At 52.8% G+C, this 21,535-nt stretch overlaps 1 protein-coding gene across 6 annotated transcripts in view; it reads left to right on the top strand.

Moving 5' to 3' along the window:
* Positions 1-21,535, top strand: part of MYH14 (myosin heavy chain 14) — an 89,296-nt gene that overhangs the window by 53,057 nt on the left and 14,704 nt on the right. For all 6 annotated transcript variants that reach the window (XM_042230991.1, XM_042230992.1, XM_042230995.2 and 3 more), the window contains 15 exons: positions 2,074-2,195; positions 4,307-4,376; positions 4,519-4,679; positions 6,108-6,216; positions 7,275-7,406; positions 8,244-8,450; positions 9,859-9,996; positions 12,163-12,286; positions 12,849-13,020; positions 14,867-15,079; positions 15,638-15,782; positions 17,123-17,329; positions 19,161-19,265; positions 19,365-19,517; positions 20,679-20,927. In XM_042230991.1, the coding sequence (XP_042086925.1) occupies positions 2,074-2,195; positions 4,307-4,376; positions 4,519-4,679; positions 6,108-6,216; positions 7,275-7,406; positions 8,244-8,450; positions 9,859-9,996; positions 12,163-12,286; positions 12,849-13,020; positions 14,867-15,079; positions 15,638-15,782; positions 17,123-17,329; positions 19,161-19,265; positions 19,365-19,517; positions 20,679-20,927 (2,307 nt within the window). The remainder of the gene's footprint in view (positions 1-2,073; positions 2,196-4,306; positions 4,377-4,518; positions 4,680-6,107; positions 6,217-7,274; positions 7,407-8,243; positions 8,451-9,858; positions 9,997-12,162; positions 12,287-12,848; positions 13,021-14,866; positions 15,080-15,637; positions 15,783-17,122; positions 17,330-19,160; positions 19,266-19,364; positions 19,518-20,678; positions 20,928-21,535) is intronic.

Genomic DNA, 21,535 nt, shown 5'->3' on the forward strand with positions numbered 1-21,535 from the left:
AGTATGAAATGTGCAAGGGATAGAAAAAAGGCCGCTGGAGCTGGGGAGGTGTAGGGAGACCATGCCTGGCCTCCCAGGCCATCAGTAACATTTTCTAGTCGGGAAAATCAGAGGATAGACCCTGTAGAGAAGGGTCAACATAACAGAAGATGAAACTACAAAATTAGGCGGTTGGGGCTTATACTGTCCTCAGGAAGTAGGAGCTGCAGTTATTGGGGAGGTGGCTCTGCGTGTGTGTGTCTCCCTTCTCTGTAAATACTGTCTGTGTGTTAGTTGCTCTCTTGTTTCTAACTCTTTGTGACCGTAGGGACTGTAGCCCGCCTGGCTCCTCTGTCCATGGGACTCTCCAGGCAAGAATTCTGCGGTGGGTTGCCATTTCCTACTCCAGGGGATCTTCCCAACCCAGGGATCAGACGCACATCTCTTGCATTTCCTGCACTGGCAAGTGGATTCTTTACCACTGTGGCACCTGGGAAGCCCCCTCTGAAGTTGGAAAGTGGCTTAACAATCAATGACCTGTCAGGGTGTAACTGACAGGAGTTTTTCTTTCTTGGTGGTATATAAAATAACAATGTGTTTTATAATTGAGGGTGCCTTATATTTGATGAACTATGGCATACATAGACTCAGCTGCTTCTCCATAGAGCCCTGGTCCTTTTAAGTGGAAAATGGTGCTTAGAATTTAAGATGTGAGTGTTTGGTGTGCTCAATGGTATCAAGGTGTCACTCCAGGGAGATTCCAGTGTGTAGCTGACGGTGAGAACAACTGATCTAGAGGTTCCATAAAAAAACTGGTTATTGTGTTGATTGCTCTGGGGGCCTGGGCAAGGCAAGAGTTGTCTTTTAGAATGCGTAATTTCTGTAGTGTTTAGCTTTTTACCAAGTGCCAGGTAGGAGGGATACAGTGAAATCAGGGAGGGCTCCCTGGAGGAGGTGAACACTTCCTGGGTTTCCTTGGTGCCTCAGTGGTAAAGAATCTGCCTGCCAGTGCAGGAGATGAGGGTTCCATCCCTGAGTCAGGAAGATCCCCTGGAGAAGGAAATAGCAACCCATTCCAGTATTCTTGCTGGGAAATCCCACAGACAGAGGAGCCTGGGGGGCTACAGTCCATAGGGTCACAAAGGAGTCGGACTCGGCTTGGCAACTGAACAACAGCAACAATATTTATATATTTATTCGGGTGCACTGGGTCTTAGTGACAGCATATGGGATCTAGTTCTGCCGCCAGTGATCGGACTATGCCCCCCTGCATTGGGAGCCCAGAGTCTCAGCCACTGGAGCAACAGGGAAGTCCTTGAAAGTTAACTACCAAAAATAGTAACGTCTGTGCTTTGTTCGCCTTCCTAGACTATGCTATGCAAATTCAGCCTTCCTGCACTCCTTCCCCTCTACTCTGTTCTTTGCCACGCAACGCCGTTAATCATTTACTTTTGACGTTTATCAGTGATGTCTTGCGGAGAAGGAAATGGCAACCCACTCCTGTATTCTTGCCTAGAGAATCCCATGGACAGAGGAGCCTGGTGGGCTGCTGTCCATGGTGGGGTCACAGTAGTCAGACAGACTGGTGGGCTGCTGTGGCTGCAGCAGCAGCAGCAGCAGCAGTGACGCCTTGACCTCACTTACTGTCAGTCTCTTGCAGTGGTCAGTGAGCTTCCCGGGGGCAGGCATTTCTGCCTGGCATATAGTAGGTGGTCAGTAAATTATAGGTTGGTGGTTCAGTTGCTAAGTCATGTCCGAACTCTTGCGACCCCACGGACTGTATGTAGCCTGCCAGGCTGAGTCCCTGGGGTTCTCTAGACAAGAAGGCTGGAATGGGTTGCCATCTCCTTCTCCAGGGGATCTTCCCGACCCAAGGAGCAAAGCCGCGTCTGTTTCATCTGCCTGTACTGGCAAGCGGGTTCTTTACCACTAGGGCCACCTGGGAAGCCCACACTTCTAGGCTGAACCAGATGGAATTGCCTACCGTTTTCCACCTGCCCAAACTGCCATCCACCTGCGTTCCCCTGCCGGCTGGTAAGTGGCGCCCCCGTGTGGTGGCCGCTGACCTCGCGTGTCTGTCACCGCTCTCCGCAGGCGGGGAAGCTGGACCCCCGGCTGGTGCTGGACCAGCTGCGCTGTAACGGCGTTCTGGAGGGCATCCGCATCTGTCGCCAGGGCTTTCCCAACCGCATCCTCTTCCAGGAGTTCCGGCAGCGGTGAGCGGCATGGGGTGGGGTGGGGCCAGATTTGGAAGCCACCGCCTCTGCATTCAAAGCTCCCCTCTCCCCCGCCGCTACTTCTGGGCGGGGCGGGGGTGTGGCCTCGGCGCGAGGGGAGGGGCGAGGCCTCTGGGCGAGTTCTTTGGTTGCTGAGTCTCAGCTTTCTCTGTGTTGTGGCAGAGCAACGTCTTCAGTGGGCTGCCCAAGAAAAAGGGCATAGAACGCTACGTTGCAATCGGTTATCGCAACAAGCGTTTCTTATAAAAATGCAGTCGAGCAAGAGAACAGAAAATATCAACATATAAGATCCCTAGTGATTGAGAAACTGATACACACGTTTCTCAATCACCAATAAAAACTATGGCACTTTAATATTTGATATTAATATATTATGTATATGATATTTATGTGTATGTATATATACGGTAAATATTAAAACAAAAGTTATGCTTCACACAAGCTGTATGTAGCAGAATCATTGGCTAAAGAATGAGAGCCCTATATATAATTTAAAATTTTCCTATTAGCCATATTTTTAAAAGTAGAAAGAAACGGGGAATTAATGATAACAGAGTTTATGTAACCCAATACAACCAAGATATTAGATGTATATTTTAACATGTAATTTGGAGAAAGAAATGGCAACCCACTCCTGTATTCTGGCCTGGTAAATTCCATGGACAGAGGAGCCTGGCAGGCTACAGTCCGTGGGGTCACAGGAGTCGGACACGACTAGCACCCAGGCAACGTGTAGTCAATATAAAAATTTAGTAGTGAGACATTGGGCATTATTTTGTTTCTTACTGAATCTTTGAAGTTCAGTGTATGTCTTCCACCCATAGCACATCTCAGCTTGGACACAAAAATTTCCAATGGTCAAAGGGAAATATACTCCTATTAAGACAATGAAATTGTGTTGAAAAGAGACATATTTGCACTGCTTCCATTTTTAAATTGAAGTTTCATTTAATTAAAATGAAATACAATTACAAATCCTGGTCCCCAGTTGCCCCAGCCATCTTTCCAGTGCTCTTCGTAGTTGCATGTGGCCAATCGCATTACATTGGACGGCTCAGGTCTGCAATTTCCCACTCAAAGTGTGGCCCTGGATCAGCAGCATCAGTATCACCCAGCAGCTTATTGGACAGGCATATTTGGGGGCCCCTCCCCAGACTTACTGAATTAGGATCTGCATTTCAACAAGATCCTTGGTGACTGAGAAACTCTGATACACGCAGATACACACACACACACACATTTCCCAATCACCAGTTTAAAAATAGGGCATATTAATCTATGACATTAATATATCATGCATATGATACATATATGTGTGTATATGTTATATATATCATATCCATATTTTTAATAAAATGTCATGATCCAGGGAGCGGGCACAGCAGGAGAAGGGCACTGAGGATGGACACGTCTGTGTTTAATGAAATGTACTTTTCAAATTCGGATTTGCACAGAGAAATGTGAAATAAACAGCTGTAAGGCACTTAACTCAGGACCTGACACATAATAAGTTCAAAAACATCAGCCCCCATTTGTTATTATTCTCCCACTTCTGAGACACACCTTTTTTTATATCTCAATGACCTATGCACGCATGCATGCGTGCTAAGTCATTTCAGTTGCATCCAACTCTTTGCAGCCCCATAGACTGTAGCCCACAGGCTCCTCTGTCCATGGGATTCTGCACGCAGGAATAATGGAGTGGGTTGCCATGCCCTCCTCCAGGGGATCTTCCCAACCCAGGGATCACAACGGTGTCTCTTAGTCTCTTGCATTGGCAGGGGAGTTCTTTACCACAGGCGCCACCTGGGAAGCCCCAATTACCTATGGTGTTCTTATAATTAAACACTTGTAATCAGCACGTGCTGTGTCCCAGGAGGAGAGCTTTTACTGATGACATTGCTTTTGGTGGTGATATCAATGCTCTCAGCCTGGTGAGCAACCCTCAGTGATATTTGAATATTTCTTTCTCTTACTATTCCTATTGCCATTGTTATTATTGCTATTTGTCCCTCTGAGCCCAGTGCCTGACCATGGTGACAGTTTGCTGTTACTCTTCACCCTACCCTACCCCTCTCCCCCCATTGCAGGTATGAGATCCTGACGCCCAATGCCATCCCCAAGGGCTTTATGGATGGGAAGCAGGCCTGTGAGAAGATGGTGAGTGAGAGGTGGAGTGCGTGTGTGTGTGTGTGTGTGTGTGTGTGTGTGTGTGCATGGTCTCAAGGGGTGGAGAAGGTTGAGCTGGAAACCTCCCCTCTCCTCGCCCCTCCGCCTCACAACCCTTCCCCCACCCCCCCAGATTCAGGCCCTAGAATTGGACCCCAACCTCTACCGCGTGGGACAAAGCAAGATCTTCTTCCGGGCAGGCGTTCTGGCCCAGCTAGAAGAAGAACGGGACTTGAAGGTCACAGATATCATCGTGTCCTTCCAGGCAGCTGCCCGGGGATACCTGGCTCGCAAGTAGGGCTTCACACTATCTCTTGGGGTCACATTGGCCAAGACGGGTTCAAGGAGGGTTGATCAGATGTCCCCAGAGGTTGGTTCAGGGAGGGGTTGACCAGAGGTTCCCAGAGGTGATGCAGGAAGGGGTTGACCAGCTGGCTCCAGATGGCAGACCTCTGAGATGGTAGAAGGGCCGAGACACAAAAGGATGGAGCTACTAGATGCCCAGGCTTCTTGGTTCTACAGTCCCTTGAGGCTCCTGAGTGATGCAAGGATCACAGAGAAGAGTTCAGTTCAGCCATAGGGTGACCAACCATCCCACTTTGCCTGGGACTGGAGGTTTCCTGGGATGCATGGTCTTTGTGCTAAAACAGAGGAAGCCCCAGGTAAACCGGGTTGAGGTGGTCACCCTAGTGGCCGGTCCCTCGAGGGACTCCAGTCTGGAGGGGGAGACATACACCAGCACAAAGTGTTACAGTCCAGGGTGAGATGTGCTTCAGTGGGGATCGTACAGCTACAGCGAGAGGGAAGGCGGGGAGTTTTCAGGAAAGTCCCCTTCTCCCTGGGAACTGGCCCAGAGGAAGGATCAGAGAATAAAGGACTCCCCAGACACTAGGCTGAGGGGCAGGGACTGTGTCCAGGGGCAGTGGGGAGCAGCAGAGGGCCAGGTCAGCTGTGGGCATAGAAAGACCTCTCTGGAAGCATGTCAGGGATGGGTTGGAGGCTGGGAAGGAAGCTGGGGTGTCTGGTGGGGTAGAAAATGAGATCTGAACTGGAGCTGAGGCAGGGGCAGAGTCAAGGGCAGAAACACTGATGGACTGAACACAACAAGATTTACCGACAATAGAACAATGCTCGCACATGGCTGGTGCGGCTAAGTTGCTTGTCATGTCTGACTCTTGTGACCCCATGGAGTGTAGCCCACCAGGCTCCTCTGTCCATGGGATTCTCCAGGCAAGAATACTGGAGTGGGTTGGGATCTTCCCAGCCCAGGGATGAAACTCAAGCCTCTTTCATCTCCTGCATTAGCAGGCGGGTTCTTTACCACTAGCGCCACCTGGGAAGCCCAGTAGGCATTTAATAATGGTTGCTAACGGGGCAGGCGGAGAAGGCAATGGCACCCCACTCCAGTACTCTTGCCTGGAAAATCCCATGGATGGAGGAGCCTGGTAGGCTATAGTCCATGGGGTCGCTAAGAGTCAGACACAACTGAGTGACTTCACTTTCACTTTCACTTTTCACTTTCATGCATTGGAGAAGGAAATGGCAACCCAATCTAGTGTTCTTGCCTGGAGAATCCCAGGGACGGCAGAGCCTGGTGGGCTGCCGTCTATAGGTTCGCACAGAGTCGGACACGACTGAAGCGACTTAGCAGCAGGAGCAGCAAGGAGATGGGGCCTGGAGGGGCCGTGTCTCCTTCTCCCACCTGCCTGTCTCCCCACCCAGGGCCTTCCAGAAGCGGCAGCAGCAGCAGAGCGCCCTGAGGGTGATGCAGCGGAACTGTGCGGCTTACCTCAAGCTGAGACACTGGCAGTGGTGGCGGCTCTTCATCAAGGTGAGGGCACCTGGAGGGGTGACCCCAGTGGCAAGGAGACGGGTCCTTGGGGCCAGGTCTGCTTGGGCAAGTGACTTCCTTGGTTTGGGCCTCAGTTTTCTGCGCTTGTAAAATGGGACCAGTCAGCCCAACTCTTGTTCCTTGGGATTCTTCAGTTAACAAGTGACAGAAAATCCGACTCCAACCAGCATGGGTAATAGATTCGGGATAGCTTTAGGTGCAGCTGGGTCTAGGATTGAGATGGGTGTCCCTAAGATCCCCTAGAATTCAGTGATTCACTGGAAGGACTCAGAGAACTTAGAAAAGCTGTTACACTCATGGTTACAGTTTATTACAGTGAAAGGATGGACATTAAAGTCAGGAAAGGTAAAAGGCGCATGGGGCATAGTCCAAACTTCCACTTGGGTTCTTCAGGTGTGGGTGGGGCTGGCCTGTCTCTCCAGCCAGAATCACACAGTGGTAAAGTCCACCACGGACTTGGACAAAGAACTTTGAGGCACACTGTGAGTGGCCAGTGGCTGCTGTAGGCAAAGCGATCCTGTAGCACAACGGGACACTTAGTGCTGCTTGTCATGTACCCTGGACTGTTCTAGACTCTTGGTAAATATGAAGTCATTCATGCATTCTGAAAACCCTGTGAAACGGGCTGCTATTATTCCCATTTTTTGTTTGTTTGTTTTTTGTTGGCCCCAGTGAAGGACATGTAGGATCTTAGTTCCCCAACCAGGAATCCAACCTACACCCCCTTCATTGAAAGCACGGGGTCTTTTTCTTCTTTTTTTAAATTTGTGGCCAAACCAGCGGGCGTGTGGGATCTTAGTTCCCTGACCAGGGGATCGAACCTGTGCCCTCTGCATTGCAAGGCTGAGTCTTAACCACTGGACCGCCCAGGAAGCCCCTCTCATCCCACTTTTATAGATGAGGTAACAGCCAGTAGTGGAGGAGCTGGCATGGGAACCCAGGAATGGGGCTCTCCTCAGAGGTGAGCTGTTAGCTTCCGAGCCCAGTGGCCTCCCACGGTGGGAGCCAGGCATCCACACCCCCTCCTGTCCCCATAGGTGAAGCCGCTGCTGCAGGTAACGCGGCAGGATGAGGTGCTGCAGGCACGGGCTCAGGAACTACAGAAAGTGCAGGAGCTGCAGCAGCAGAGTGCCCGCGAGGTGGGCGAGCTCCAGGGCCGGGTGGCGCAGGTAAGGGGCGGGGCCATCGTGCGGGGGTGGGGCGGGGGCGGGACTGGTGGTGGTGGGCGGGGCTTCCGACGGAGCCCGCGGCAGGAATAGAGTTTCGCTGGGGGCGGAATGGGGGCGGAAACTGTGGTGTGTTGAGCAGTGAGATGCAGGGAGCAGGGTCCTGGGGATGTGGCCGAGGTATCTGGTGGGAGTGGGGCGGGTGCTGCTGAGACAAGATGCTCGGGTAGCTGGGCCAGCACGGGGGCAGGGCAGGAGCCCAGTTTCGTGGCGGGGCCACCGTCCGCAGGCGGTGGGCCTTCCACTGTTGCCAGTATTTCTGGTATCTTAAAATAACGCCGAGGCAAAGCCCTTCTCGTTCACTTTTTCTGTTTGCTTTTTCGGAGTTATTTCCTTTGGTTGAATTTCTAGGCGTGGGAGTAGTAAATGCAATGTGAGCTGACAGAAAGTCCTCCAGAGGCCATTTCTCTGGAGGATGGACTGGAGATGGAGAAGCTGGAGGCTGGGAGGCCGGGAAGAGTCCGCTGGGAGAGGATGAAACCTGATCCAGTTAGGGTTCTGTGGGCAGAGTCGGGGGGCAGGGCAGGAGGGATGGAGGGGGACTGACGGACTATAGGGAAGTGAGGGAGAGGGCGGAACCCAGCGGGCTGACTCGGTGACTGGGGCTCATCCTGAGATGACGGGCGGGTTGGGGGACTGTCTTCCATCCCTCCCTCCTGCCCCCCCCAGCCCCCCAGTGCAGACTAGATCAGGGGGCAGGAGACCCTGGTGCTCCGCGGAGGGCCATCCTGGGAGCACTGCCTAGCAGCCGCTGACCCCCCACCTCCACCCTCTCCCCAGCTGGAAGAGGAGCGCGCCCGCCTGGCAGAGCAGCTGCGCTCAGAGGCAGAGCTGTGTGCTGAGGCTGAGGAGACCCGGGGCCGGCTGGCAGCCCGGAAGCAGGAGCTTGAGCTGGTGGTGTCCGAGCTGGAGGCCCGCGTGGGCGAGGAGGAGGAGTGCAGTCGCCAGCTGCAAACCGAGAAGAAGAGGCTGCAGCAACACATACAGGTCTGCCCACCCCATCCCCTGCCTGCCTGCGAGGCCACCTCCCCCCACCCCTTCTGTTGACCCCGCCCACCTCTGCTTCAGCAAACGCTGCCTCTTAAAAACAAGTCTCAGTTCAAAGTGGCTTAAGCAAAGAGACTACTTTTGTTTGTTCGTTTCAAATAACGGGAGACTCTAGAATGCGTAAGCTTCAGGCATGGCTGGATCCAGGTGCTCAAGCAATAGCCTCAGTACTCTGCCTCTCTCCATCCCCTGGCTCCATTTGCCTCTGTGCTGCTGCATTCCCAGGCTGGCTGCCCTCCCGTGGTTCCCCTTCAAAATCCACAGATGTGTTCTACACTTAAGGCACATCTCAGTTCAGATGGTAAATTCTCACTGGCAGGACTTCATCGGCATTTGTGCTTCATAACTTATTCAGTGGAAACAAGCAGATTCATATCCCCAACTTGGTCCAAACATACTTCAAAGCTTCCCAATAATTAATTGAGTGACTGGTTTTCAATTTAAGAGAAGTTGAGTTAAATTGAAAATTCAGCTCCTCAGTCAGACTGGTCACATTTTGAGAACTCAGTAGCATTTTAATCACTGCCTCTTGACCCCATTGGAGAGGGAGAGCCCTGCCCTACGGTTATGGAGATGGCCTAACACAGCACACCTGATCCTGGACAGATGTGCTAGAAAGCAAGTTACTGGTCGCAAATACTCACAGCCTGAGGGAGGCGGACACTATGACACAGAGAGTCACAGTGGCGTTGCACTCAGGAAAGCGGTGAACCAGCTGCTGCTGTGCGAGGCAGGCTCAGTAGTAACAAGAGAACGAGGTGACCCAGGTTCCTGCAGGAAGATGTGATTGGTTTTTTAATTTAATTAATTAGTTTATTTTTTGGCTGCACCACATGGCATGCATGATCTTAGTTCTCTGGCCAGGGACCCCACCCCCATGCCCCACACTCATGCCTCAGCATTGGAAGTGAGGCGTCCTAACCATTGAACCACCAGAGAAGTCCCAGTTGCTTTGTTTAAATAATTCCAAGGACTAGCAGGTAATTGAAGTGCATTACATAGGGATAAGCAGATACCCTGTCTGGTCCCCAGGATATAATATCTGTATCCTGTAGAGATATTGTATATAGATATCTAGACAGTGTAGACAGTACATAGATATTGTATGCTGGGCACCAGGTTCAATGTCTCCAACAGTGCCTGGCACCCCCTGCCAGGCACTCAATCAGTGTTTATTGAGCCAATGAATGAAAGTAATGGTTGGGTCCTTCCCAGCCCCGCCCAGAGTGTGGACCTGTCTGAGCCACAAGCCCCAGGGGTCTGTGAGCCATCCCCACCACCCCTATCCATCCCATGACACCCCAGTCCCCAGCCCCTGGGTCCTCACCTCACCTCCTCCACACTCCAGGAGCTGGAGACTCACCTCGAGGCTGAGGAAGGGGCCCGGCAGAAGCTGCAGCTGGAGAAGGTGACGACGGAGGCAAAGCTGAAAAAATTGGGGGAAGATCTGTTACTCTTGGAAGATCAGAACGCCAAGCTGAGCAAGGTCGGTGGCCGGTGAGCCCCCAAGGGTAGAGGGTGTGGGCCCACGGGTGGGCTGGGTCCCTCTCTGCATCGCCCACCCACCCCCAGCATGCCCCACCTCTAGGAGTCTTTGGACTCTCCATCTTGGCTGTGTCTCCCTGAACTTTTCCCATCTCCTAGCCTCTCTGTCACAGCTTCACTCCAGCCAGTGTTTACTGAGCAGCTATTATGAGTCATTCTTTATCTCTGTGTCATCAGATACCCCAAAGCCTCATTGCTAAAAACAGCCCCCATTTCATTACATCCCACTGTTCTGTGGGTCCATGGGGCTATGGTCCCCTTAGAGAGTTGCCGTGACATGATGGCAGGGGCTGGAAGGTGGTATCTGCGTGCTCCTTCATGCGGCCTCTCTGCTCACAGGAAAGCCTGGGTTTCTCACCTGGCAGCTCAGGACTGCCAGAAAAGAAGCAGAAGCAACCAGGCCTCTTAAAGGCTTAAGCCTGGAACTGACATCACTTTCTCTGAACTCTATACATCAGGTGTTGGCAAAGGTTTTCTCTAAAAGGCCAGATAGTAAACATTCAGGGCTCAGCAGGCTGCTCTGTTTCTGTGCCAACCACTCAATTCTGCTGTTGTAATGTGAAAGCAGCCACAGATGGCCTGTGTCAAATGGGCGTGGCTGCGTCTCAATAAAACTTTATTTGTAAACAAGCAGTGGGCCAGGTTTGGCCTGCAGGCTGTGATTTGCACTGAGCTTAAAGCAGACTCAGTCTAGATTCAAGGGGTGGAAAATTGGACTCTGCCCGTGGCTGGGCATGTGGTGAAGAGTCTGCCACCATCTTTAACCTGCTCAGGGTTAAACCCCTGGGCTAGGCACAGGGGATATGGCATTTAACTAACTAGAAAAACGTTTCTGTCCTCACAAGGGTATGGGCAAGGGGGATGCTAGCTGAGTCACTCCAGGAAATCAACATAATCATACATTGTGAACTAATTATAAACTGTCAGAAAAGAACAGAAAACTGTAGAAGGGGATGGCCTGACCTAGGCGTGGTCAGGACAGGCTTCCCAGAGGCAGTGGTGCCTGAGTTGAGAGCTCAACGATGCTCAGGAGTCTTCTGGAACATTCCTTGGATGCAATGGCTCTTCTCTGCTACTCTGTTCTATATCTTCCTTTTTAAGGGAGTGCCAACCCACTGCCTAGACTTCCAAAACCACTCACAGTATAAAAAATGCTGCTCAAAAAAAAATACATAAACAAATAATGAAAATAAGTAAAAAATAATAAAAAGACAGAAAAGAAAAAAGTGCTGGTCCAGGCCGGTGCTTCTCAAACTCCCATGTGCCCAAGACTCACAGGGAGAACTTGTCAGAATGCAGATTCTGACTTGGCAGGTCTGGGGGAGGGGGGCGAGATTCCATTCCTAACAAGCTCCCATTTGGTGCTGATGCCGCTGGTCCGTGAATCAGACCTGGAGTAGTGACGAGGCTCCAGAGCTCACCCGTGCACGCGGCTGAAGTGCAAGGATGTTCAGTGTGGTGTTGTTTATAATAGCAGGTGATTCAAATCAACATGAGCATCCATCCGAGGATCGTCGGGTTAATGAATAGGGGTATCCTTCCAATAGTGGGAGTCTATGCAGTCAAATGTGGTGCTGGAGAAGACTCTTGAGAGTCCCTTGGACTGCAAGGAGATCCAACCAGTCCATTCTGAAGGAGATCAGCCCTGGGATTTCTTTGGAGGGAATGATGCTAAAGCTGAAACTCCAGTACTTTGGCCACCTCATGCAAAGAGTTGACTCATTGGAAAAGACTCTGATGCTGGGAGGGATTGGGGACAGGAGGAGAAGGGGACGACAGAGGAGGAGATGGATGGATGGCATCATGGACTCGATGGACATGAGTCTGAGTGAACTCCGGGAGTTGGTGATGGACAGGGAGGCCTGGCATGCTGCGATTCATGGGGTCGCAAAGAGTCGGGCACGACTGAGCAACTGAACTGACTGGCTGATGCAGTTAACAGTCTGATGGGGGTGTGATGGGTTCACAGACACTAGGGAATGGGAAAGGAGGGAAGGGGTGGGAGCTGGAAGGGTCAGGGAAGGAAGGTGAGCAGAAACAGATGGGAATGACAGCCAAGATGAGCGGCGAGCCCCTGACTCCCACCCCCACCTCCCACTGTGCTCAGGAGCGGAAGCTGCTGGAGGAGCGGCTGTCCGAGTTCTCATCCCAGGCAGCGGAGGAGGAGGAGAAAGTCAAGAGCCTCAATAAGCTTCGACTGAAATATGAGGCCACCATTGCGGACATGGAGGGTGAGCTCCCGCCCCCCAGCGGGGGCCTATGCACGCTCCAGCAGGGGCGAGGGTGGGGTGGGGGGACAGCCCTCATGTGCTGTGGGGCCTCAGTGGTCATATCTGCTAAATGGGGGCAGGAAAGAAGGCTGGGGACTCGTGTGTCCTCCTTCCCAACCTAGTTCTCTTCCTCTCTCCTTGGTATTTTGGGTGACTCTAGCTGATGGTCCCACTAACTGTTTCAGACACTTTTTTTTTCTCGCTGTGTCCCTTGCTGTGGACTCAGAAGCAGAAACAGAAGAGAGGGAACAGAGGAGGAGGCTGGGGAGGCAGGGAGAAGAGGACAGGGCAGAGCGAGCTGGCCAGCCGGCAGGGGCCAGGGCGAGAGGGGAGGACGGCCTCTGGGGTCTGCTGCGGATCGGGGCCAGTGGGCTCTCCCAGGGGTGGGGAAGCTGGGAAAGATGGGGAGGGGTGGAAAGAGAGGCTGAGCTCAGCTTGATGACTGGGGCGAGGGGGCTGGGGGTGTCCCTGGGGGTGTGGGTCTGGCTCCGTCATGCGTGGCCCGCCCCCCTCCCCCCTCCAGACCGCCTCCGGAAGGAGGAGAAGAGCCGCCAGGAACTGGAGAAGCTGAAGCGGCGGCTGGACGTGGAGGGCTCGGAGCTGCAGGAGCAGATGGCGGAACAGCAGCAGCGGGCGGAGGAGCTGCGCGCCCAGCTGGGCCGCAAGGAGGAGGAGCTGCAGGCCGCCTTGGCCAGGTGCGGGGTGGACCGGCGGGGCGCGCGGCACGAGGGCGCCGCCTAGCGGCGATGGAGGCGCCCCGCTGAGACCTGCTAACCCACAGAGCCTCCGGGTACCCTTCTGTAAAATGGACACAGCCAGAGTTCCAAGCCCGTCTGGTTAAGGGAAAACTGAAAGCGAGCCCTGCGTGTCTAGTAACTTAACAGTTTCTTGCGCTGAGGCCAGAAAATGCTTTTTTCTTCTTCACCCACCCCCCATCTTCTCCCCAGCCTCTCAAAGCTGAACAACTCAGAATCCGCTGTGATTGGATAAGTGATCTGGCCGTCTTAGGAGTCATAATCATCATGCCAGGCATTCACAATTATTGAGCGCTTTCTGTGTGCCAGACATGGTGCTCACTGCTTTAGATGCTTTTCACCCTTGCGACCTCAGGAGCCCTTGTGTATGGATGCAGCTGGATTTCAGAGCAGCTAGAGTTGGGGGAAACATGCATTGCAGAATTGATGGAACAGGGGTTGGTGGAGGGGGTTAAGAACGTGCACCGTCAAGCCTGACTTCTGAGTTCAAATCCCAACTCCTCCCCTTTCTGGCCACATGAACTTACCCAAGTAACATCACCTCTCAAGTCTTAGTTTCTCCATCTGGAAAATGGGGGTGATTATAGAAGCTCTCTCAGGGTTAGTGTAATAGTCACTTAGTCGTGTCGGACTCTTTGTGACCCTATGGACTGTAGCCCACCAGCCTCCTCTGTCCAGTGGATTTCCCAGGCAAGAATACTGGAGTGGGTTGACATTTCCTTCTCCAGGGGAATCTTCCAAACCCAGGGATTGAAACCAAGTCTCCTGAATTACAGGCAGATTCTTTACCATCTGAGCCACCAGGGAAGCCCAGGGTTAGTGTGGGGGTTAAATAAGAAGGTGCTGAGGACATGCCTGGCACACCCGAAGGCCTCAATTGATGCTGTGGTGTGTTTCCTCCTACTTTCCATTATTACTGTTATTTTTTTTTCCCTTTTGCATTGAGGTGAAATTCGCATAGCAAAATTAACCATTTTAAAGCATACCACTAAAAAAAAAAAAAGCAGACCACTGAGTGGTGTTTGGTACATTCACAATGCTGTGCAATCACTACCATCACCTAAAAAAAACAAATCCTATTAAAAAATCACTCCCCATCTGCCCCCTCCCTTCAGCCCTTGGCAACCACCAGTGTGCTTTCCGTCCACCTAGATTTTGCTGATTCTTGCTACTTCTCATAAGTGGAATTATATAACATGTAGCCTTTGGCACTTGTATTACTGTTTCCATTGCCACCCTTGTGGCAGTCCTGTGACGTGGGCGGGCATGCTCTCTCACAAGCCGGGAGCTTGCAGTGCAGAGAGGTTGTCACTTGCCAGGGCAGGTGTCCAAGCAGGGGACACAAACTGTGATTGGCATATTTCCCTGAGCTGTTTAATCCGCAGTCCACACTGCCCCTTCATTCGGCTCCTCTTTGCAAGAGCTTGATCCTAGAGGGGTTATGAGGAGGAGTTCAGGGGTCAGCCACCCACTGACCACATGACCAGGGCAAGTACTTTCCCACTCTGCGCCCCAGTTTCCTGCGTGACCATGAACATCACATGGGATGATAAAGCAGAGGGCTCTCAAGTGGAGGGAACTTAATAAGTATCCTTGTGATACCAATGGTGTCATCCCCATTTTACAGCTAGGGAAGTTGAGGCTCTGAGTCCTAGAGCCACTGGTCCAAGGACAGCTGGGATTCGAATCTGGAACTGGCCATGTCTAGTCCCTCCACACCCCCAGAAATCATCCCCACCCCCTGCCTGTCCTTGTACTAACCCCCTTGGTCCTTGTCTACCCTCAGGGCAGAGGAAGAGGGTGGAGCCCGGGCCCAGCTACTCAAATCCCTGAGAGAGGCACAGGCTGGGCTGGCCGAGGCCCAGGAGGACCTGGAGGCTGAGCGCGCAGCCAGGGCCAAGGCGGAGAAGCAGCGCCGGGACCTGGGCGAGGAGCTGGAGGCACTGCGGGGCGAGCTGGAGGACACGCTGGACTCCACCAATGCACAGCAGGAGCTCCGGTGAGGCTGGGCGGCCGGCAGCTGGCCCCAGTTGGGCACCTGTGCAGCCAGGTTGGGAGGAGAAGAAAAGGACATGGGTCCAAACTCTCCATCTGCACAGATGCTGAGCCATTCACCAGGGCACTGGCTGTGGACCAAGCTGGGAACATAAATGGATCAGACTCAGGCATTGTCCTCTGGAACTCCCAGTCTAGGAGTAGGCGGATTCAGGCAAAGACAGACCCGGTCCAGAGCTAAGCGAGCTTTAATGGAGTAGGACAGGCCATCGTGGGTGATCAGAGAAGACCCCTGTATCACTCTATGGGAGGGAGTCCAAGAAGACTTCTTGAGAAGGGGGTGTTTTGAATAGGGTTTTGACAGATGCATAGGAGCTCACTCTTAAAGCCACACTCCTCCTGCAGCATCCCCACCCATATTCCTCAGGGAATATAGAATGAAGTCCCCATCCTTGGAGGGAAAGAGTAAGAAGAGGCACAACCAGCTGTCGGGGGCTGCCCTAAAGTCCCACTCATCCTCTATTCTGAAATTCTATTCGCTGTCCCCCTTCCCCAATAAAAGGTCCAAGAGAGAACAGGAGGTGACGGAGCTGAAGAAGGCTCTGGAGGAGGAGACGCGCATTCACGAGGTGGCAGTGCAGGAGCTGCGGCAGCGCCATGGCCAGGCCCTGGGAGAGCTGGCGGAGCAGCTGGAGCAAGCCCGGAGGGTGGGTCGGGACGGGGCTGGGGTTTCTGGGGAGCCACAGGGAGGCAAAGGGGGATGCTGGGTAGAGGAGGCGTGTCTGGCTGGTCCTAGGCCAGCTCGCCTCTCTTCTCAGGTGTTCATGTCTCTGATCCATCTTTTTAAAAAAAAACAATTCTATTTATTTATTATTGGCTGTGCTGGGTCTCGTTGCTGCTCGGGCTTTTCTGTAGCTGTGGTGAAGAGGGGCTGCTCCCTAGCTGCCGTGCTCGGGATTCTCACTGCAGTGGTTTCTCTGGTCGTAGAGCAAGGCTCTAGAGCCTTCAGGGTGCAGTGGTTGTGCCTCCCAGGCCCTGGAGCACAGGCTCCATGGTTGCGGCCCCGGGGCAGAGTTGCTCTGCAGGCGTGTGGGATCTTTCTGGACCGGGGATCAAACCCGTGTCTCCTGCATTGGCAGGTGGATTCTTTACCACTGAGCCACCAGGGAAGCCCCCCGATCCATCTTTCATTCAGCGAACATTCGCTGAACATGTGCTATGTTCCCGGTGTGACGCTGAGGGCCCCAAGTATGAACCAGACAGTCAGCACCCACTTTTATTGTGCAGATGGTATTTTAGCAGGAGAAGCAGAGTGTAAACAATCTAAACAGATTCATAGTATAGATCAGGGTTATGAGTGCTATGGGAAAATGAACAAAAAGTGGGCTCAGAATGCTAATAGTGGGGCGAGGGGGGCATTTTGTGATTTGAAATAGAGAAAGCCATGGAGAAAGTCTATGAAAAGGTGACCTCTGAGTCAAAAGTTGAAGGAAGGGGCTTCCCAGGAGGCTCAGTGGTAAAGAATCTGCCCGCCAATGCAGGGGACATGGGTTCAGTCCCTGGGCCGGGAAGATCCACCTGCCTTGGGATAATTAAGTCCCTGTACCACAACTGTTGAGCGTGTGCTCTAGAGCCCAGGAGCCAAAACTACTGAAGCGTGCGTGCCCTAGAGCCCATGCTCCACGACAAGAGAAACCACGGCCATGTGAAGCCCATACATGGCAACTAGAGAGCAGCCCCTGCTCACCACAGCCTGAGAAAGCCCCCTTGAAGAAACAAAGACCCAGCATGGCCAGAAATAAATAAACAAGGTCATAATAAAAAAAAATTAAGGACGCGAAGGGTGACCCCATCTTGGCATCCTGGGAAACATGTTCCGGGCAGAGGAAACAGTCAGTGCAAAGGCCCTGGGGCAGGAGTGCACCTGGCTCTTTAAGGAATGGTGAGGGGTTCCAGAGGAAATAGTGCAAAGGACGTGGGGCATGCATGTGCCTGGCCTGGTAGAGAAAGGGAGTCATAAATCTCTGCCGTCTCTCTCCCACCTCAGAGCAAAGGCACATGGGAAAAGACCCGCTTGACTCTGGAGGCTGAAGTGTCTGAGCTGCGGACGGAGCTTAGCAACCTGCAGACCGCGCGGCAGGAGGGTGAGCAGCGGAGGCGTCGCCTTGAGTCACAGCTGCAGGAGGTGCAGGGCCGTGCAGGAGACGGGGAGCGGGCCCGAGCAGAGGCTGCGGAGAAGCTGCAGCGAGCCCAGGTGAGTGGGGCGGCCAGCTCAGTGGTGGTGTCTGCTGTGTGACTTTGGGTGAGATGCCTGCCCTCTCTGAGCTTCAGTTTGGTCCACATCAACCCTGCCGTCCCTGACAACTTCTTCAGCATTATCACACATTAACAGCTAGTAACTGGTGAGTGGTTGCTATATACCAAACATCCTGTGTATTTTTACTAAAGCCTCCTGGCCCTCCTCTGAAGGAAGTGCTAATATTGTTCCCATTTTACACACAGGGAAACTGAGACCCAGGGAGGTGAAGCTGGTTGTCTAAGGTCCCTCAGAGCCAAAGCGTGAATCCAGGCATGACTGACCTTGCGGCTCTTAACCCTGCCGCAGTGCCCACCTTTCACCCTCTTATCTTCTGGCCGTAAATAATCCACGGTCTGATTAGAAAAACCCAGGGCGAACATTTAAACCTGTAGGTAGAAAATGTCATACTGTGATTGCTAGGAGAGATGTGGGTTTTTTATTTTAATTGTATTATGTTTTTTAACTAAATGACCAATACCTGTTTATTGCTGAGAACACGAGGCCAGGAGCTGCATCCAGGATCATGTGGTGGTGATTTGGGTGCCAGGAGAACAGCTTTATTGAAATATAACTCACATACTGTATAACTCACCCATTTAAAATCAAACCAGTCCATCCTAAAGGAAATCAACCCTGAATATTCATTGGAAGGACTGATGCTGAAGCTGAAGCTTCAATACTTTGGCCCCCTGATATGAAGAGCCGACTCTTAGAAAAGACCCTGAGGCTGGGAATGATTGAGGGCAGGAGGAGAAGCGGGTGACAGAGGATGAGACCGTTAGATAGCATCACTGATTCAATGGCCATGAGTCTGAGCAAACGCCAGGAGATAGTGAAGGACAAGGAAGCTTGGTGTGCTACAGTCTGTGGGGTTGCAGAGTTGGACACCACTGAGCAACTGAACAACGAGTTTTAGTATAGTCATAGAGTTGTACATTTATCACCATAATCTAATTTTAGGACTTTTTCATCACCCTGGAAAGAAATCCTGTGCGAGAGTTAGGGTTAAGGTCCCCCAGTCTCACCCCCTGCCCTAGCAATTACTAATCTACTTTCTGTCTCTTTAGATTTCCTATTCCGGACACTTCATAGAAGTGGAATCATACACTATGTGTCTTGTGTCTGACTTCGCTCACTTAGCGTGATGTTGTCAAGGTTTATCCACATTGTAGCATCTATCTGAGCTTCATTGTTTTTATGGCTGGATAATATTCCATTGTCTAGAGAGACCACATTTTGTTTATCCAGTCATCTGTGGATGGACGTTTGGGTTGTTTCCACCTTTTGGCAGTTGTGAATGCTGCTTCTGTGAAGACCCTTGTACAGGTTTTTGCATGGACTTGTTTTCATTTCTCCTGGGTACGGACCCAGGAGCGGAATTGCTGGGCCCTGTGGAAACTCTGGTTTAACATCGTTGGTGGCTCAGATGGTAGAGTCTGCCTGCAATGCAGGAGACCTGGGTTCGATTCCTGGGTTGGGAAGATCCCCTGGAGAAGGGAATGGCAACCCACTCCAGTATTCTTGCCTGGACAATCCCATGGACAGAGGAGCCTGGTGGGCTATGGTACATGGGGTCACAAAGAGTCAGACAGGACTGAATGACTAACACTTTCACTTTCACGTGGAAACTCTGCATGTAACCATTTTAAGGAGCTGCCAGACTGATTATTGTGGCAGTTACACCCTTTTACATCCCCACCAGCAGTGGGTAGTGGGGATCTGAGGCAGGAAAGCAGGGGGGTCGGCTGGCAGGAAGCTGCCATGATAAGATGCCCCTTCCCCACAGGCTGAACTCGAGAATGTGTCCGGAGCCCTGAGTGAGGCCGAGTCCAGAGCCATCAGGCTGAGCAAGGAGCTGACCAGCATGGAGGCCCAGCTCCACGATGCCCAGGTGACTCCAGCTCCCATCTCACCACCCGCTCCCTAACCCAGACCGCGCTCCCCCCACCCTCCTGCCCACACTAAACATCATCCTCCCGTCCACCTGCAGGAGCTGCTGCAGGAGGAGACCAGGGCGAAGCTGGCCCTGGGGTCCCGGGCACGAGCCCTGGAGGCGGAGGCAGCCGGGCTGCGCGAGCAGCTGGACGAGGAAGCCGCCGCCAGGGAGCGGGCGGGCCGCGAGCTGCAGGCTGCCCAGGCCCAGGTGAACAGCCCTGCAGGGTAACCCCTACACAGCTCCTCCTGGGTTCCATGGCTCATGGGGTGACCCCACAGGCCAGCGTGTCACAAGCCAGACCGCTGCAAGCCAGACTCCCCTCCTCGCTGTCCCCACAGCCCTAGCCCTGCGCAAACTTCATCCTCTTTCACCTGGGTCCTCCTCTCAGCCTACCTCCACACCTCCCTGCCTCTAGTCTCTCCCCTTCTGGCTCATCCTTCACGTGGTCTTTCTAATCCCCAAGCTGATGCTGCCCTGTCTTTGCTCACAGACCTCCCAGGGCTTTCCAGCTCCCCGCCCTGGACAAAACCCATGCCTCTCACCAGGTTGTCAGAGAACCTGCATTCTCTGGGCCTTCTTTCACCGTTAGCTATATTCATCTCTCATCTCTCTTTCCTCACTTCATGTAGGAAAACGCTTTTCATTTATTAGGACTTAGCATCCACCTCTCCTGTTCTAAGAAATTCCTCACTACCCCTCTCTGAGCTTCCTTAGCCTTTCTTTCTCCTTTGTCCCCACTCCAGTCACCCTGACTGGCTAGGACTGTCATTGCCCATGAGTCCCCCCACCAGACTGAAAGCTCCCTGAAGGTGGGACCCCATCAGAGTTAGATCTGGGTCCCCAGCCTAAGCCAACCTAGTGCCTGATATGTGGGATGCCCTGAGAAATGCCTGTTGAATGAATGATGAATGTATACCTGTGAATATACTTCTTTAACTGGAAAACTCCTATGCATACTTCAAGATCCATCACAAATGCTCCATCCTCCAGGAAGTCCCTTGAATGTTCTCAATAGATTTTTGAACCCGTCTGGTGGACTCCTGTGGCTTCCCTATTTCTACCTTAGCCTCTATCATCCTGGTTGTGACACTCAGTCTTCCCCATCAGACTGGGGGTTCCCCAGGGTAGAACCCATGTCTGATTCATCTTCTGGGTCCTGTGGAAACCATTTAAACGTCCTGGAGGAGCTGGGGCTCCGAGAATTCACAACCTCATCCCTACTCTTCAGGCAGAAGTGCCCAAAGGAGTGAATCATTTCCCTCTTTGGGCCTCAGTCTCCTCATCTGGGAAATGGGGCCCCACCAACTCACACCCGGGTCACTGACATGGGTGCCACCCTCTCTCTCTCTCCTCCACCCCCAACCCCAGCTCTCAGAGTGGCGGCGGCGCCAGGAAGAGGAGGCAGGGGCCCTGGAGGCAGGGGAGGAGGCTCGGCGCCGGGCAGCCCGAGAGGCTGAGGTCCTGAACCAGCGCCTGGCAGAAAAGGCGGAAGTGGTGGAGCGGCTGGAGCGGGGCCGCCGGCGGCTGCAGCAGGAGCTGGACGATGCCACAGTGGACCTGGAGCAGCAGCGGCAGCTCGTGAGCGCGCTGGAGAAGAAGCAGCGCAAGTTCGACCAGGTGAGGCACCTTGGGTTAGCCACCTGGGGAATTGGGATGCTCACCCACGCTGCCCGTCACGGTCATTGTGAGCGATCAGTAACAGGTGATGTCACAGCTCAGCTGTGAACCTGTGAGGACCTTCGGGCAAGATGCCTCTTCCCTCTGAGCCTCTGTAGGATAGAATGCCCATTGATCCTGGCTTAGGTCTCCTGCCCCCAATTAATTACTGCTGGTACCCACTGTTACTCCCAAAGGCGTCCTGCAGATACACCAGAGGGTACTTAGGAAGGCGAAAGGAAATAACACATCTTGCTTCTCCTACTGACTCACTGTGGACCTCAGGCAAACTGCTTGTCCCGTTTCAGCCTCAGTTTGCTCACCTGGAAAATGGGGATAAGGGAATTCCCTGGCAGTCCAGTGGTTAGGGCTCCGTGCTCTCACTGCTGCTGCTGTTGTTCAGTCACTAAGTCGTGTCTGACTCTTTGCGACCCCATGGACTGCATCGCTCCAGTGCGATCCCTGGTTGGGGAACTAAGATCCCACAAGCTATGCGGTACAGCCAAAAAAAAGAAGAAAGAAAAAATTGAAAGTGGGGGTCATACTAAGCATCTGACAATCTAAGAATG

The sequence above is a fragment of the Ovis aries genome, chromosome 14 (genome assembly GCF_016772045.2).
Source record: "Ovis aries strain OAR_USU_Benz2616 breed Rambouillet chromosome 14, ARS-UI_Ramb_v3.0, whole genome shotgun sequence".
Classification (NCBI taxonomy): domain Eukaryota; kingdom Metazoa; phylum Chordata; class Mammalia; order Artiodactyla; family Bovidae; genus Ovis; species Ovis aries.